At 37.8% G+C, this 17,348-nt stretch overlaps 1 protein-coding gene across 4 annotated transcripts in view; it reads left to right on the top strand.

Moving 5' to 3' along the window:
• The window catches only part of STARD9 (StAR related lipid transfer domain containing 9), a 116,168-nt gene that overhangs the window by 56,377 nt on the left and 42,443 nt on the right, over positions 1 to 17,348 (top strand). For all 4 annotated transcript variants that reach the window (XR_013929791.1, XM_080397658.1, XM_080397659.1 and 1 more), the window contains 9 exons: positions 4,631 to 4,700; positions 7,835 to 7,907; positions 8,829 to 8,896; positions 9,883 to 9,980; positions 10,196 to 10,396; positions 10,806 to 10,903; positions 13,077 to 13,154; positions 13,998 to 14,072; positions 14,774 to 14,953. Coding sequence is in view for 3 of the 4 variants with exons in the window: in XM_080397658.1 (XP_080253784.1) it covers positions 4,631 to 4,700; positions 7,835 to 7,907; positions 8,829 to 8,896; positions 9,883 to 9,980; positions 10,196 to 10,396; positions 10,806 to 10,903; positions 13,077 to 13,154; positions 13,998 to 14,072; positions 14,774 to 14,953 (941 nt within the window). In the remaining variant the exon portion in view is untranslated. The remainder of the gene's footprint in view (positions 1 to 4,630; positions 4,701 to 7,834; positions 7,908 to 8,828; positions 8,897 to 9,882; positions 9,981 to 10,195; positions 10,397 to 10,805; positions 10,904 to 13,076; positions 13,155 to 13,997; positions 14,073 to 14,773; positions 14,954 to 17,348) is intronic.

Here is a 17,348-nt window from a genome sequence, read left to right as displayed (position 1 = left end):
ACTTTGTAAATTGATTAGCTCCTGATGTAAAGTTTGCCTGCTACGTCACCCTTTATCTGACCAACAACTAACAAAAGGCATGTGTCTCAAAATCATTGCACCAATGCAAAATCATACAGGGTAGCTTTACAGTGGAGGTCAGAAGGAAAAGCCTTTTCCAAACTCATGCAAATTTCAAAAATTAGTGAGTTTGTTTAGAAAGTAAATGCATATGTTTCCTTTCAGTGTGCCTTATATCTAGTGGGCAGAATTCCAGAGTTACCTCTGGTATCACTGTCTCTAACAGGCTGGCCACCAAGTGGATAGTAACACGTGGAGGGTGTGTATTTAGTATGCAAGATGCTTATCCCACAGAATTTTATTGGTCCTGTCAGATCAGGTCAAATACTGATTTGTTCTGCCTTGTCTCTGTTTTGTGAATTCCTTTTGTTCTCCCTGGTTTACTTTTCTCCCTCTTTAGTTATCATGGCATTACATGTCAGGTTGTTATGCTTACTTCAGAGATTAAGGCAAGATGTAAGAACAGATAGGGTGACTTGACAATGTGATTGAATGGAGTCTGGAATTTGCAGCTCTTATTCCCTGGGCACCTGCAATATTGGTCATAGGGCATCTAACAACCAACGCTTGTTAGCAGTTCCTCCTCTCAAAATTTGAAATAAGCACTTGGGAAATGTTGAACTTGCATGGTCCCATACACAAGGGACTATCTGGCATTCTGGTTATTTCAGCAGTGCTTTCCCAGCGCATCAGCATCCTGTTCAAGGAGAGTTAGAAAATAGATGAATTGATGGTCTCATTAGTATGGCAAGCTTATCATTCTTTGTAAAGCAGGTTCATAAACATTTGGCCTTTGCTGAGGTCTTTCCAAGATTCTCTTTCTACCTGTTTGTTATTGGAGAACTTAATTGTTGGTGGAATACAGATACTAATTATTTTCTTTTAGCAGCTGCTCATTCACCAGGCAAGAAAAGGTCTTTAAACTGCTTCCTTCCTTGGCAATTTCCATCCCTTTTCTCAAGCCTTATATCTCCAGTGATTCCTTGGCTGCATAATGGCGTTTCCTTGTTTTAAAAGAAAATGAAGTTACAGCTTCTGCCAATGGGCTGGCTTGCCTTTTGTCACTATTTTGTCTTCATCTGCAACCTTCCAGGCCAAATCTGTCACTTCTTTTTCAGTTCTGGGTTTTTGGGGGTTTGGGTTTTTTTGGTTGATTGGTTGGGTGGATTTTGGTTTTGTGTCTTTTTTTTTTTAAACTAAATTTTACCCCTTTTGAATAAGGATTTTATACTTAGACACAACTAAAAACTTTAAGTGGAACAATTTTATGCTAGTATTGTGAAATATCCCATAACAGTTCCCAAGTGATTAGATCTCGTAAAATCTGAGGAAAAGATAAGGGAGAAAGATTAACCTAAATAATATTTGCCAGCTTTGGCCACATATGTAAATCCAGTATGAATACTTTATTTTAGAAGATCCTTTCTCTGTGTATCTTATGACAGCCTCAAAAAAAAAAAAAAATCAGTGTTGGTGTCTATAAGAAAAAAATTAATTGTAATGATAAATGTGATTCACATTTTTAGAAAATCTGATCACATGCATGAAAAATGAAGTAATTTCTCTGCTAAAGGCATGATGGGGTATAATTAGATGCTGTTGTGAGAGAACATGAACGGAAGTGATTTCAGGCTGATGAGTCAGTGGCTTAGGGCAACGGTCAGATGACAGTTTTTTTAAAAAAATATGTATAAATATATATTAATAAACAAAGATGCTTATGTACAGTTTATGCAATTAAGAACTGGAACAGTTTGTCTTAGTTGAGACAACCCTGGTGTCTTTTGGAGGAGGGACTAACAAAGAAGGTGTGATGACATAGCTCCTTTTGGAACTATATTCATTAGCTCACATTGAAAATAAACAGTAGTGAGAAAGTCCAGAGGTGTTTTGAATGTAGGTGAGACGAGTACAGTCAGCTTGATTTTAATAACATCAAATTCAAGAAAATGAAATGGTTCACAACACTGGTACAAAATGCCCTTCTCAGCTGCAGTAATGTATTGCTGCAATCAACAGTTCCTGATCTCTGTAATGAGGGCCTTCTACGTGCTAAAGTACTCTTTGGCAGTTTTATATGTAGTGTCTCTGTACAGGATCAGAGTGTAAGAGTATTGTTTCCAGTAGCTAGATGCTGGGATCATAATTATCAGCAAGCTTATGAGAAGGGGCGCTTGTTTTGTATTGCCCTTCCGGGTGATTTGCTGTATGAAAGAAATAAAGATGATGAACAACAGCAAACCTCAGAAATCTTCTATTATTTCCCACGGATCCAGTATGTTAAGGATGAGCATCTTATTTATTTACATCATATTTCTTGCAAGCCATCAGCAATTTTAAGGTTTGCTGACTTTGATCAGGAGCTCCCCAGTGTACCATTAGTTTATCAGTTGTGTGGTTGGTGTCAATGATACCCAGAGTATCATATATGTATGTATGTATACCATAGCACTAGATGAAGAACAGAGAAGTAAATCAGAAAACTTACACTACTGAAGGATGCTTAGATGCTCTGGGCAATGCATTTTCCATTTGCAAGTCCAGTCAGGAAGTCCCAGCTCTGAACACCAAGTATTTTGAATAGTTTCCAGCCCATCATTTTTCCACGTAAAGGCTGTGAGATTGTAGCCTTTAAAATGCTGAAAGTGTTTCAGTGCTTTGGGTTGGAATCATTTCAAACTTCTCCCTCACAGATGGTCGCACTGTTAAGGAATCAGCCTCTCTTAAATCAGGAAATGATGCAATCTATTTTGTTACTCTGAGACACTTTTCTGGGGGAGATCCTTTCTTAACTCCAAGGCAGATTTCTAGACAAGCAAGTGTTTTTGATCTTTCGTTGGAACTTGAACTTTCTTTCTCTAGCAGCCAACAGAACACTTTGTCAATTGTTTTCAAACATAATTTACAATATTTCATTTACCTTGTTGAAAAACTAAAAGTTTTGAACTCTGCTAGATTCACGTTTCCAGTACTTATGGAAATGTAGGTAGGTAAGAATTTCTTCCATGCCTCCATTTTGTAACTGGATTTTTATTCAGTTAAATAAGACCCTGAAAAAGTGTCTGGGAAAACAATATAAGATAGTTTCAATGTTCTGAGCTTTGAAGATCCCAGTGCTGTTGGAAAAATAATGGGCCTCTTTCTCAAATGGAAAATGTGATGACTTCTGGAATTAATGTATTGTAAAGGGACACTAGAGAGCAGAAGAAATGCTTTTGTTAGAAAATCATACTATACTTCTTGTGTGTGTGGGTGTGCATGCATGCATGCATGCTACAGTTAGGGTTTCTTTTCTTTAAAGTGTGGGTGATCCAAAAATCTGGGGTTTTTTTCTTTATGTGTATCAGTTGTTAAAGGACTAAAAGAAATTCCCATCTTTGGCTTAGATCGTGCTTTCATTTAAAGTTTAAAAAGCTATTATCATGTAAGGATAGACTCTAACAACGTCAGAAGTACTTATTTCATTCAGTCTTGTTGAATTTTATATTCATCTTGACACATTCTAGCAGTACATAAATTATTTGATCCAAATAAACCACATTTTTCAGTATTCTGCCTTCATCCACACGTTTGTGGTCTGCAATAAAACAAACCAGACCTAAATCAGTGTTGGGGGGCAGCGGATGTCCTGGATTCCAGCTGGGATAAAACATTCAACAGAGGAGTGTTTTACTCCATATTGTATGACAAAGGCTTGCTTCACAACTCAGGTGTTTTGTAGGAGTCACTGCAGTACAAATGATAACTAATCATCACCGTGAAATGCAAACAAGGTATATGAAATTGGATTTATGTGAAATACAAGTCTGTTGAGGTTAATTTTGTGCGTCTGTCGGATATTTGCATTTTTGCAGGGGGTTGGCAGTGCCGCTACAGCACAGCAGCACACTGCCCTCCGCTGGGGCCCTGTGAGTTATAGCCACCACTCCCACACCGCAGGCTCCGAATGCAGTGCTGCTTTCATTTGTTTTCAGTGGGTTTTTTTCCCCCTTAAAAATAAAATAAAAATTAATCAAAACGCCTGAAAGTAGAAGATATGAAAGGTCCAGATGTTTCATGTCATTATTTGGTTATCCTATGGGGAGAAAAGAGTGAAGACTCCTATGTGTTGCAGGCTGAAGACTGGTGAAGTAGATGGTAAATATTCACAGTTGCTAATTCTGTTAGTTGTGTGAGCAGAGCCGTTACCCAGAGGCAGTGGCAAAAAGCTGCTTTACAGGATCTGTGTCCAATTAGTATCAGTGACATAGCTGAAAATTCCTTATGGAGTTTCAACTATATTGGTTTTTTAAATACCATTATTCTGCAGACAGATAGGAAAAAGGTCTGTACTTTGAAGGTACAAGGCATTTTTTATACTGATATCACTGCATCTGAAGGATGGACTGCAATTTTTTAATTTTTTTTTTTTAAAGGTAAAATAGTTACTCCAGTTAAGAGACTACTTAGAGAATAGACTGGCATCCCAGCAGAACATCCTTATGCTCCTGGTGTTGGGTAAATTGTTGGGTAAACTGACTGAAACTTCCTGAGAAAAATATGCAGTTAAGTCTTTTTAAATCTTTGGCAGGATTGACTCAACATTTAGTTACAGACTACAAGCAAGTTGTAGAACTTCTAGAAGAAGGAATAGCTAAAAGGTATTGTATAAAAAAAAAACCAGTTCCAACCTTATTTAACACTTCTTTCACCATGTGTTAATTTCATTGATGTTTATTTTGCTGACTGTGTTGCCAATGCTTTGTGGTGACAGGATGATGTACACCTGTCATATAAGTGTCATATTTGTATTTGTCTTATACAAATAAGATGTTATGTATCCTTGTATTATCCACAGTAAAAGCTACAAGCACTCATGAAGTTGTTTCTTCAAAACTGATCCCATGCTGACTTACCCACAAGATTCAACCATCTGCCTGGGATAAAAAATGCATGCCAGGAAAATGTTTTGCTGTAAATAGACTTCTCTTTTTCTCTTCCGCTTTTTCATGACACTTTAGACTGTATAGCTTTCAACTCGTTTTGTTAGTGTAACTTAGTGATTTAAAACTGTTGGAAAGAGAGTATTTTTATTTAATTTCTAAATGTACTTGTTTTATCGTTATTTGTTTTAATTTTTGTAAGTATTTTTCTAAGTTCTTAGACCAAATTGTGCATGTTTGCTATGCAAGAACTGTAGGAATTGACACACCAGTGAAGCCAATGATTTCAGCTCCAATTAGTCAAGACACTTTTTTACTTTTTCAACAGGGAGCATTGGATATCGATACAACTGCCATTACAGTGATGTAAATGAGTTATATTTGAAAGGATCCTCCAAATACAAATCACAGTTCCAAAATTGATGTTAAGTCTTATCATAAGAAAGGTCAAGATTTTAGAATATCAGTGATGCTGGGAAGTAAACAAAAACTAAGCTGCATTATTACAAAACCACATAGAATATACAGCAGGATTAAGTTTGCTGCTTCTGCTTGTAGCAATCAATAGAAGCAACTCTGTGGTAGGAAGATACTTTTTCAGAATAACACAAAATTCCTGTTTGTCTACTAGTGCAATCCTACAGTTGTTTTATTGCTAAAGAAATAGAAGATGCAGAGAAAACAGAATCAGTATTTTGTGTGTAAGTTTTTGTGATGCTGAAGTTTCAAACTTTATCACTTCTATGAAACCAAGCAACTTCCTTTTCTGAGTAACTTTTCAAAAGCTTACTTGGAATATACAGGAAACTCCTGTTTACCTTAGTCTTTATTTTTCTGAAATATGCTGCAGAGTATTTATTAGCACATTATAAATGCAAACAAGTAACTTAAAACATCTGCAGTCTGGCAAATGGAACATGATGAAACATGAACATCAAGATCTTATGGATAAAGAAGGTGGTGGACAGGTTGCAGTTGCCCCATATAGGAGACAGGAGAAGAGCAGGTGGGGAGTGACAGCTCGAGGTCTGACTATATAGGAAGGACGGGGGGGAAGCTTCCATTGAACATGGGTGGTGCCTTTCATGGGTGGGTGGGCAGGCAGTTCCTGTGCCAAAAATAAGCAGAGTTTACTGAAGGCATTTTTTTCTACCAGTTGGGTTTATCAGCCCCGCTCTGGCTGCACCTAGCTGTTATAAAACAAACAAATATGATTTTCAACATGCAATCATTATTTTTGTTGTAACTCTTAATGCTATTTTTTTTCTCTTGACACTTTGAAAGACTCAGTCTCAAATGCTTAAGAATAAAATTTTTAAAATGCAGGAAATACAAATCTCAAAATTTCCAAAAGCATAGCCCCTTGTGCTGTGTAAAGCAAAACAATTGATGAATCTAGAAAATATTATTAGAGTAGGTAAAAGCATTAAAATGTATACCACATACGGTGATGAAAAACTAACACATCCATTCTCCCATAAAATGCTCGCATAGGTTGTGAATAGTTGAGATGTGAACTTGCTCTCCAGTTACCCTGTGTATTGTCAGAGGTGGGAAGTGAGTACTAACACTTTCTCCTCCAAATCCTGGGGCTTTTTCTATTTTTCTCTTGCTTTATAAACTTCAGTGCTGTTCTGTTACGTTCTGTGCCTGCTGTAGAACAGTTTTTTGTCTTCTGCCCTTTACCTAATTGTTTGTCTTCCTCCTCCAACATCTGGAGACTAGTTCACATTGTCCTGCTTCCTTGCCTTAGGCTCACTTATAACTGACGCACTAGGCTGTCTGTAGCTTTTGGCAGTGCCCGATCACGTGGCTCTGGAGGTGTAGGAAGCAGAGAGCAATAGGGAGGAGAGTCCTGGCTTTGGCCTCCTGTGGCAGGTGCTCAGCAGTGTACGTACAACGGCAGCTTTCTGCTCTCTAGTGCAACTGGTTTCTACAGTCCTCTGACAGCTGAGCTTGTAACAAAAATGTGGTTCTGCAGTCCTTGTCGGCACTACTAAAATTATGTGCTGTTGTGGAGGGTAAGCTGGGCAAAACTGATGTTAAAAGCTGTGCATATAGCTGATATTCAAGGCAAGCTACAAGAACGACAAAGCAAAAGACCTGTGACCTGGCTTCTGCCACCCTGCTTTCTTTAGGTTTGTCTAATCAAAACGATGACAAAGAAAGCAGAGTTTCCAAAAGTTTCTGTTACAGTCAGCGGAAGAGTGCTGCTGCTCCTTTTCTTCCTCCTCTGTATGTATGTATGGTACCTCATACTCTGGTACCAGCTAGCCAGAGTGCAGTGGGTCAGAGAGCTAGAGCCAGTGGTAAAGCCAAGCAAGTGCTACAAGAGTGAATTACATTATTCATTTGGTACTCGTATGGGTAGACTGCCTAATCTAATTGGACTCCTCTAACAGTGTAAAACTACTGTATCAGCTCTGTGACAGAAGGGAGCCCCACAAGTGGTGTATGAAGCTTTTTGGACCCTTTGAAGTACCAAGAAATAAAAGTGGGGACAATACGGAGAAAATGTACTGGACCAGTACGTTCCGTGGTGTTGAGGTTGAGCTGTATGATACTGTTGTTGGCTCTAGTTCCCTTATGCAGCGCCTCACACCTGGGCTGTAAGGCTGCTTTAAGATATTTCTTCAGAGTGCTGCAGGTGGACAAAAAAACTTCTAACTGACCCTCAGTTTCCACCCTTCCAGGTCCTCTGCCAAACGTTCTGTGATCAGATCCAAGGATACAACCTACCATATTCTCCAAGTTTCACATTCCTTCATTTATCTTCTTTATTTGTTGTTTTTGTTTTCCCTGAATAGAGGTAAATAAGCCTTTGTAATTGGGTGGTTTGCTTTTCTTTCTAGAATCACAGCAGCTACACATATTCACAATGCCAGCAGCAGATCCCATGCTATCTTCACCATCCACTACACTCAGGTTAGATGAAATAATTCAACTTCCTTTTCTCTTCATGCTCAAAAAGAACTGTTCAGTGTGTTGTGCATTCTTTACTTGTCACTGTTTTGTGCTGTTTGTAATAACCTCAATGGAAGCTGTTACTTATTTCCTTTGGATCACACTGCAGCTGTGTTACACTTCCTACATTGCCTGATGTGTTGAGTGTTTACTGAAGTATTCTTGTTCCTTTATGCAAGCTTATAGTCAGAGGCGATGCCAAAGTCTCAGTGTAAAAAGAAATGCTTAAAGTTTTAATCAGCCCTTTGAAATGCAATACTCCTTCTAGGATGCTGTGAAAATTGTGTGTGAATATGTTTGAAGTTATGTTTTGTCACACTTGTTTAGGATCCTTAATTGAAGTATAAGCAGTGCTTACCAAAATTTTGTATCTGTCCAGCTTTTCAGATGTGCTCATCTCTTTAGCACTTGGCATCTAGTACTCTCCCAGAGACAATGCACTCTTTTTCCAGAGGAATTATATCCTTCCCTGGCAGGGAAGTCATTCATTGATCCAATAGACCTTTTCTATCTCACACTTCTAACATCCTGTAATCGCAGAACGTTTTGGGATATTTTTCAGTAGTTTCACAAAAGACCTTTGGAATACATTAGTGGAAAATAACTCAGCAAGATCTACAAGAAAGCCTTTCACAGTCACTAGGCAGTAAAGTTGTTTTTTTTCCAAGAGGAAATGGGCATAAGAGGATTGTTTCTCTGTTGGTTGAGAGAGCTGTTGAGTTAATGGTTTGGACATAGTCAGTGAGTCAAGGCCACAAAGGAAGACAGTGGGACAGTCATGTGCACAGTTCAGTTTCAAATAAAAGATTTTCAAACAAAAGAAATTAATTTGATTAATTAGTTAAAAGGAATAATCTTCCTTATGTATATTTTTCTCTTCAGGCTATATTGGAGAACAATCTCCCCTCTGAAATTGCAAGCAAGATCAACTTAGTGGACCTTGCAGGCAGGTAATAATATACTGAGGGGCAAAAAGGTAATTTTCTTTGAAGACGCTGGTAGTAGTGCCTTAAAAGCTGAAATTTATTATTTTAAAACCTCATTAAACTAACAATAAGACTGATTTTTGTATACAGTAACAAGGAATATTGAGCTAATATTGTCTCTGTCATATGTTCTTCTGTATTGGGTCTTGCATTTCATTAAGGAAGGGAATTCCTGGGTCCTCAGATCCAGTATTGTGCTGTTGCATACATTTAAGGTAATTCCATTCAACTCTGTGTTCTTATTAAGTGGCTTTTCCAGTAGCTATTGGTGTAATTACCAAATCTGAGATTGTAAAGTGAGAGAGAAAAAGAAAGTATTCCTCATTGCTTCCTAGTATGGGTGGGAGAAAATAGTCATAACTCATTGCTTACGTTGTTTGTGTTCCAAAAGTTCCCAAGTCTCTGATCTTAGCTGTATGTTTCAGTGAGGAACATGTGGTTATGACATGTTATGCTGAACATGACTAGAGAACAGAAAGATGGAAGTTGTGCTGAAGAGCTGTAGAGCAGCTGGAGAACAGGAGATTTTTATTTCTCAAGAATGTAAATCTCCATACATGTCTGGGCAGAGAAAATAGTATTGAGGAAATATACAGACTTCTGCGCTGAGCCAGCATACTCTTGCAGAGTTGAGAAATTTGTGTTGTTGTTTTTTTGGTTCAGAACAATTATGATTGGGTTGCCCAGTTCAGGCTGGGATTTATGTTTTGATGGGCCTTTAACAGTAGGTTGTGCCAATGGCCTTTGCTCATGGTTGTTTGGATTTTCTGAACCAGAGAGCAATGTAAAGTATTCAAAGCATATTCTTTTTTTTTTTTAATTTCAAAGATCGCAATTTCTGTTTTCTTGTATGTCAGTAAAATACATCATTTTTTTCGTATTGATTGTGTTTTAATAATTAAGTATTGTTGTTTGGTTTGCATTGTCTTTTCCTTGCTTGTGTGCTACAGTGAAAGGGCTGATCCAAGTTACTGTAAAGATCGAATTACCGAAGGTGCCAATATTAACAAGTCATTAGTTACACTTGGAATTGTCATCTCCACTTTAGGTAAGCACAATAGTTCTTTATATTGAAGGGTAGTGATAAAAGCATAGGATTCACTCATCAGGTGCTGTCTTAATATTTATCTATATTTACAACAAAACACTGAACAAAACAGCTGTGTGGCATCTTCATAAACTGTAATGCCATCTAAGAAAATTAAATAGTCGTGACAGAAGAAGATAACCCCTTTCCTGAACTCTGTGGTGTTTCTCCTTCAGCACAAAATTCACAGATGTTCAGCAGCTGCCAGAGCATAAACACCATAACAAGCGAAGGGGAGAGCAGTCATGCGGACAGTCCTTCCACAGGCAGTGTCAATGGGAGCAGGCGACCAGCTTATATCCCGTATCGTGACTCCATACTTACCTGGCTTCTGAAGGACAGTCTGGGGGGCAACTCCAAGACCATTATGATTGCCAGTGAGTTTGGTTTCTATTCATTGTTAACATTTTGCACTACATTACTTCCTTAACATATATCTCTACTACAGTGAGAATATAGCTAGATCACTTAGAATCTGTCCTTGTAAAGATTTTCATAAATGCTTCATAGAATACTCAAGGAAACGAAGAGGCATGCTGATTGTGCATGAAGTTAAGCTTAAGAGTATTTCCAAGGTCATAGCTTTGATTTAAAGTGATTTATTCGGTTATAAACACTATCTTGAGAAGACATTATCTGTAAGCTTGATGAAATATCCCTAAAGATGGTTTTAGTTTTGTTTTTTATAGAAGCAAGACTGAAAAAATCCACCTTTTTGAAAAGTGGTGGGTTAAGCTGATACTTTTTAAAATAGTGTTTCTTTTTCTGTTTGTTTTCCGTCTGTAGCTATCTCTCCTGCCAGCTCCAGCTACAACGAGACCATGAGTACCCTGAGATATGCTTCAAACGCCAAAAATATTATTAACAAGCCCAGAGTGAATGAGGTGAAACCTTGACTTCTGCTTTTCATTCTTGTTCTGGTTTGTTGTGTCTATTATTTAAGGTTTATTCAAAGTATCTGCTCTCTGAATAAAATTCATCCCTCTTTTTCCCACATTAATGAGAGCTGAATAGGACCCTGGATATTACAGAAAAAAATTCTTTGATCCCTTGTAGTTTAAACCATTTCGAATTTCACACCTATTTTACATTCTTCATCTTTGTTCATTGAGCTTCAGTCCTCCTTCTCTTTGAATTGTTATGATATGAATATTTACCCTATTTTTATCCTAAATATTAGCAGAGTTACAGATCTATTAGGATCATTTGTTACTATTCAACCTGTTACTATAAGCACATAACCATTGTGGTCCTTTCTTTTGACATGTTAAATGAACTCTGTAAATGTCACAAGGAATTCAGAAGTTAATATGCCAGGCCTGAGGTAGTCTGTATAGCCTCAATTTGTCTTCTTTTCAGTACACAAAATGATGAGTCCTTTAAATACACGGAAACAAATTTTGCCACAGAACCCCAGGTTCATTCATTGCACAAAATAGGCCTGTTCCAGGTATGAACTCTGATCCTTATGGCAGATTCATCTGTTTGATTGTGCAGGGGTCCTTCACAGGCTGCACAAGTTAGAAGGTGGCAGGGTATTAAGGGGGGAGTCTGATGCTGCCTTGGAGGACTGGATTCTGTCACTGCCCTAGCTACAGCATTCTTTGTCAGTGCTAGCAAAATTTCAGTGTGTGCTTGTTCCTCATTTTCCACCCTTACCCCAAGTCTACATTTATCAAATGGGAAAAACATAAGCTCTCCTGAAGACATGCTGTTAAAACAGATTGATTAGCAATTGTGGAGGTTTTATACACTATAGTGATGAGAACAGGCATAAAAAAAATCCATGGGAAATGCATAGTTCTCTCTGTCTTCACAGCAAAACTAAAATAGCACATAATAATCAAGATCTTTAATCAGACAGGCTAGACATATAAAACTCTTGAATTACTGCTTTAACTGAGCATTCTTCACCTGGCATTCTGCATGAGGCTGCTGTCTTACAGTGATCCCATAACTTAAGGACTGAATCACAGTGTGTCTGTTAAAGGAGACTGAATTTAGGTTTCAAAATGTCTTGATTCCAGCATTTCCTAATCATTGAGCAGTTGACTTTATAACTTTAGTAGGGTTCTTCTGTGATTTGACCTGGGTGTATCAAGATTTTATCCATAGACAAAAGGATAGAATCTTAGAAATGTACTTCATTTATTTGCTTTCCTAAAGATACTCTTAAATCTTGTGCAGAAGGAAATCCTTCTAACCAAGGTTTCCCAAATCTAATTTGCATCCTTGTTACCAGTGACTAAAACTAGTTTTTAGACATCACTAGTGGCAGCAATAGTGTGTTTGGTTTTGGCAGCAGCAGTTCTTAACTCTGTGGCATGCAAGTAAATACAGTCGTCCTGGGTTAGACTCTCACATACAGCCTCTCAGCCTCCCAGCTTGTGTGCCCATTGCTCTCTTGCACAGCCAGTACTAGACCCTTAACTCCATCCCTTCCTCTAGCTGCCGCCTTCCCCTCACTGCAAATTGGCCTGAGCCAATGTGTCACTGGATGCCCAGAGAAAGTTGACTCTGCTCAAGAGTTTCCCTGAACTGTCTGCAAAAAGCTGGTCTCCAGACACTGCCGGTGCAGATGCTTACTCTGAAAGTGAGATAAATGCCACCTCACAATTAGGCAGGAAATGCTTTGTGTAATGGGGCAAAGGCTTTTAATACCATGGTTGATGACATTCTGACTTAGTCTCTAGCCTGATTTTCTCCTCTGCGTGACAGAAATAACAGCATTTTTCTGACCTGATGGGGCTATTTTGAAGGTAAATCCATAAAAGTAGTGATGTATCCAGCTATTGTCATGATGGGAAAAAATGCTATGGTAGGTCTGTATTCAGAAAAGAGATGGAACAAATTTTATGTGAAAAGAGAACCTATGGAAGATGGGAACCACCTGCCCCTAGGCAGTACATCCTGGGGTTCTGGAATAGTGGAGCAAGGAGTGCTGCTGTGAGTGTGCCTGTTCTCTTCTCCTGACTCTCGGAACAGCTCTGCCTTTATTTCTTTAGCTAGAAGGTTTTGAAGAGTAATTTTTCCAACATCTGTGTCTCAATGTTTCAGGATGCAAATGTAAAACTGATCAGAGATCTGCGAGAAGAAATTGATAGGTTGAAAACTATGCTGATGAGCTTTGAACTGGTACGTAGGAATACTTCCCAGCTGGAGCTCTAATGGTGCTTTAGGTAGCTACAATAGCTTACTTTCATCTTACCTGTTTATCTTTCCATGTTTATTGTAACTGGAGGGAAATTAAAATGTTCTCTGAGTGATTTCACGATGATTATAAGGCTAACTGCATTTCTGTCATTTCTCTTTTTCTGGCATTTTATTGATAATCCTGAAGTATAAGCAGTCATGTAATGATTAGAAAGGATTTCCTTGCTTGTCTTTTGTAGAGTCAGATGGTTTTGTTGTCCAGGAGTACTGTGAAATAGAAATATTTTATTTGTAGGGATATGGAAGCACCAAGACTGTAAAAAATGTTCACCATTGATGTAATTTCCCAGCCAGACTTGTTACAATCCTCTTTCCCCAAAAAATGAACTGGTAGACCTCAACAGTATTTTGCAGGTTTCACCATGCCTGCACACTCTGTCTCCCAAAAGATGTTGTGAACATCTCTAAGCTCTCACAATACAGCTGATACCTTCTGTTTTTTCTCCTTTGGAATAATAATAGCATCTTTGCTCTCCATGGCGTGAAGGGCATGTTTTGCTGGGAGAGACTGGAACTACAGTCCAGGATTTATTTACACAGAAATATCTCTCTGTTAATGCCCTTTCACCAGTTCTTCACAAAAACTTGCATGCAATAGTTAAGAGGTGTAGGCTAGATGCTAGAAGGCAGCAACAAATGTCTGTGTATTTTGTCTTCCCTTCTCCTTACTTCATCTCCTTGAAATCCTGGAGTTTGAAAGAACATGCCTGCCAGTTGTGAATAAGGAAACTAACATGTAGATCTTGCTGGCTGTTGTTTGTACAGAGAAATTCCAGTCCTGCTTGGAGCGATGAGAGAGATGGAAATCTGACCGAGCTGGTTCTTCAGAATGAAATGAAGGTGTGTATGATGTATTTGATGCTGTAACTCTCTCCTGTTTCACTGGGCCAGGGGGGATAGCATTGTTATATTCTGAAACAACAGTGAAAATGTTTTTGACCTGATCTTTTCTTGTTTGCTCTGAATATGCACAAAACTGCTATTCTTAATGCATGTTGGGTTCTCTCTACCAGTTTGTGATGAAAGTCTCGTGTCCTTAGCAGGATACTGTCCATTGCATACTACTAAGTCTGCACAATCTACTCCATGTTTGAAAGCTGTCTCAATATATCACTAATTCCTTACCCAGAGCCTGTCTCTTCCAAGATTAAACTCCATCAATTTATTCAAAGGAAACTATTGTGCAGCCACTAAATTACTAAGATTTGATCACTAGTGACCTGGAAAGGTTTTGGAGATCTTAATTTTAAGTTTTGCTTAAAGACAGGTAAAATAACTAGTTAGCATGATTATATATCTTTCTGATATTCTGGGAATGAGTCTTCAATAAATTAAACGTGCTTCATGAGGTGGAAGTGCAGATTTACCTGTTTTTTTTGTTGCCACAGAAATGTACTGCAATTAGAAATACACTTGCACTGCAGCTGGTGAAAGACTTTTGCATCCAGTAACTGGAAAAAAATGCTGTTCTTTCTGAAGAAATTTGTGTGGGAAAAATTAACCTGCTTAGTAAGTCAAAGTTTTTTCTTCTATTCTTTAAGATTGAGCAATTGACCAAAGACTGGACAAGTAAGTGGACAGACAGAAAAGCCATTATGGAAGAATATAGTGTGGACATCAACAAAGAAAAAGCTGGAGTAACAATAGATTCTAGTTTACCTCATCTAATGGTCATGGATGATGATATCCTCAGCACAGGTGTGGTGCTGTATCATCTCAGGGTGAGATATTGTCACTTGTCTTATTTTTCCCTTGAATTTGAAAACACTTGTTTCTTTGGAAATATAGAGTGATTAAGGTGGCATCACAACAACAGTTATTAAAAAGTAAAGGCCACAGCCCACAAGACGCACATAACAGGGAAAAAAAGCAGAAAAGTGTACATGAAAATGGAGGAGGAGAAGACTTTGTATATGGAATACTAAGTTGACCTTTTATGAATGCGTGTGCATTAATAATGTATCATAAGCCAAGCAAAATTCTCAAACTGGGCATTAGTAGTTTGTCCACAAAACATGAGGATGGTGTGTGTGTGTGCACGCACACATGCGTGCATGTATGTGTAAACATACAGGGTGGTGTTTAAGTATACCAGAGGTACTGGTCCAGATTTTACTAGGTACTTGTATACTTGAGACTGGAATACTTGTGTATGTGTAGATCAAAGATAAAAGTGAGCTTTAACAAGCACAAGTTCACTTTGGCAATGACTCGTATATGTTGCTCTTATAACCCTACCAGGCCTTCCTTGTGAATTCTAGGTGTGTAGCTTGAATGCTAATTACTTGTGATCCCACTTGAGTGGTTATTTTCCAGGATCAGGTGGAAATCCTGGCCTCATACATGTTGTTTTGCTGTGTAGCTGTTCATTTAAGGCAAGGTTTCACCGAGAAACTTAGCTAACATTGTGTATTACTCCACATTGCAGCTTATCACGTGCATGGCTATGTCAAATAGTTTTAGGAGATTTTATTTTTAATAATTCAGTGCTAAGTTGGACTTTAACTTCTTAATGTTGTATAAATGAATGGACATTACTGAAATATTGGTGCTGTTTAACATAAAGGGAATGATGGATGGGCATCTCCACAGAGGTGTACTCATTAGCAAAAAATGTGCTGTAACTTAATCTGAATTTAGGTTTTGTGGTACTTGATATAGTTTAGGGACACAGGAATTTTTTTTCCCATTAAAAGTCACAACAAATGTTTGAAGCAGAAACGATGCTGTTTTTTATCATGTTGAAAGAGAAACCTGACTAATTTTTCTCATGCCTGCACAAAGAAATTGTACCAGGTAATAATTAGGGACTAAGTAATAATGTCCATTGCTGATCAACATGCAGCTTTAACTACTCAATCTTACATTAACATTAAATATTTATTGAAAGTAATTGCTACTACTTAAGTGTTTTTCCATTACGTGCCATATTGGAAATGTCAGGTATTTTCACATACTAATTTTGACAAGATCTAAAGTAATTTAATGATACTTATTTTTATGGAGAAGCCTAGTTTGAAGGTCACCTCCTGAAGTCACTGTTGTCTCTCTGTCACACTAACATCATTGTCCCCTCTTTCTTTGCTCCTAGATGCTGCCTTTTCTTTTCTTTGTGCTTTGCATCTTTTAGACTCTGGTGTCTATTACCTTCATCTGAACAGCAAGAAGGTAAAACAGTGGTTCCTTACGTATTAGGGCTTCAACATGTAACAGCACTTTATATTGTACTTCTAGAAAGAGGTCATGGCAGCAGTTTTCAGATCATATAGAATAAACATTGTGTTACTCTTTTAATCTGTTCATTTTCCATAGTATTAATTGCACTGATCAGTGCTGTGTCTATGCTTAAAGGACCTTTCTTTCTTAGGTTCTGTTCTTTTTTTCTGGCTTTCATTAACAAAAAACACATTTTCCCTGTAATTTATCTGACTTTTTTGCATAGCTTAAAAATACGGGATTTTCTTATGTTGTTTTAGAAACAGATGTGCTTCACAAACTTTTTTGAAAGTTGTAGTACTCCCAAAACTGAAGGGGGAAAGCAATCTTACTCTTCATGGTTATATAATGCACTTTGGGAATTCTACCCTTAGTCAGGAAACACTGCCAGAAGAAGTTTACAATATAAAAGCACTTCAACAGATACCAAGATGTACCTCGATACGTTAAGGTGAAGTGCAATAATTTCATATGAATCATCTGTCTTTTGCTTTTTCAGGTAGAATACTCAATATTGAATTAGGAAAGAGAATAAATATTTAAATTATTAGCTCAGTAATAGCATTTGAAAAAATTAAACTGTCATGGGACTGGGTTATGGTTATTTTTGTTTTGTTTTCTTCTTGAGTTAGTTTGCTAACTTGAGTTGTATTGTTTCTGTACCCTTGCTCTCAGCTGTAATTTTTAGTTGTAGTTAAACTCACCCAGAATTACTCCACTAACTGGGATACTGTTGTGAATTTCATGAGCCAATACTGCTGTAATATACTTTTCTGAGTTGAATTGTATTACCAGAGGGTTGTTTCGGCACACTGGAAAAAAGTTTATTTTGGAATGGCAATAACTATTTCTTTGCTTAGTTAAGAAGATAATTGGTAAATAAGTCTTAGGTGTTGGTTT

The sequence above is a fragment of the Falco punctatus genome, assembly GCF_963210335.1.
Source record: "Falco punctatus genome assembly, chromosome: 7".
NCBI lineage: Eukaryota > Metazoa > Chordata > Aves > Falconiformes > Falconidae > Falco > Falco punctatus.
Note: the sequence above shows the minus strand (reverse complement) of the source record. Positions and strands in the feature narration are given on the sequence as shown.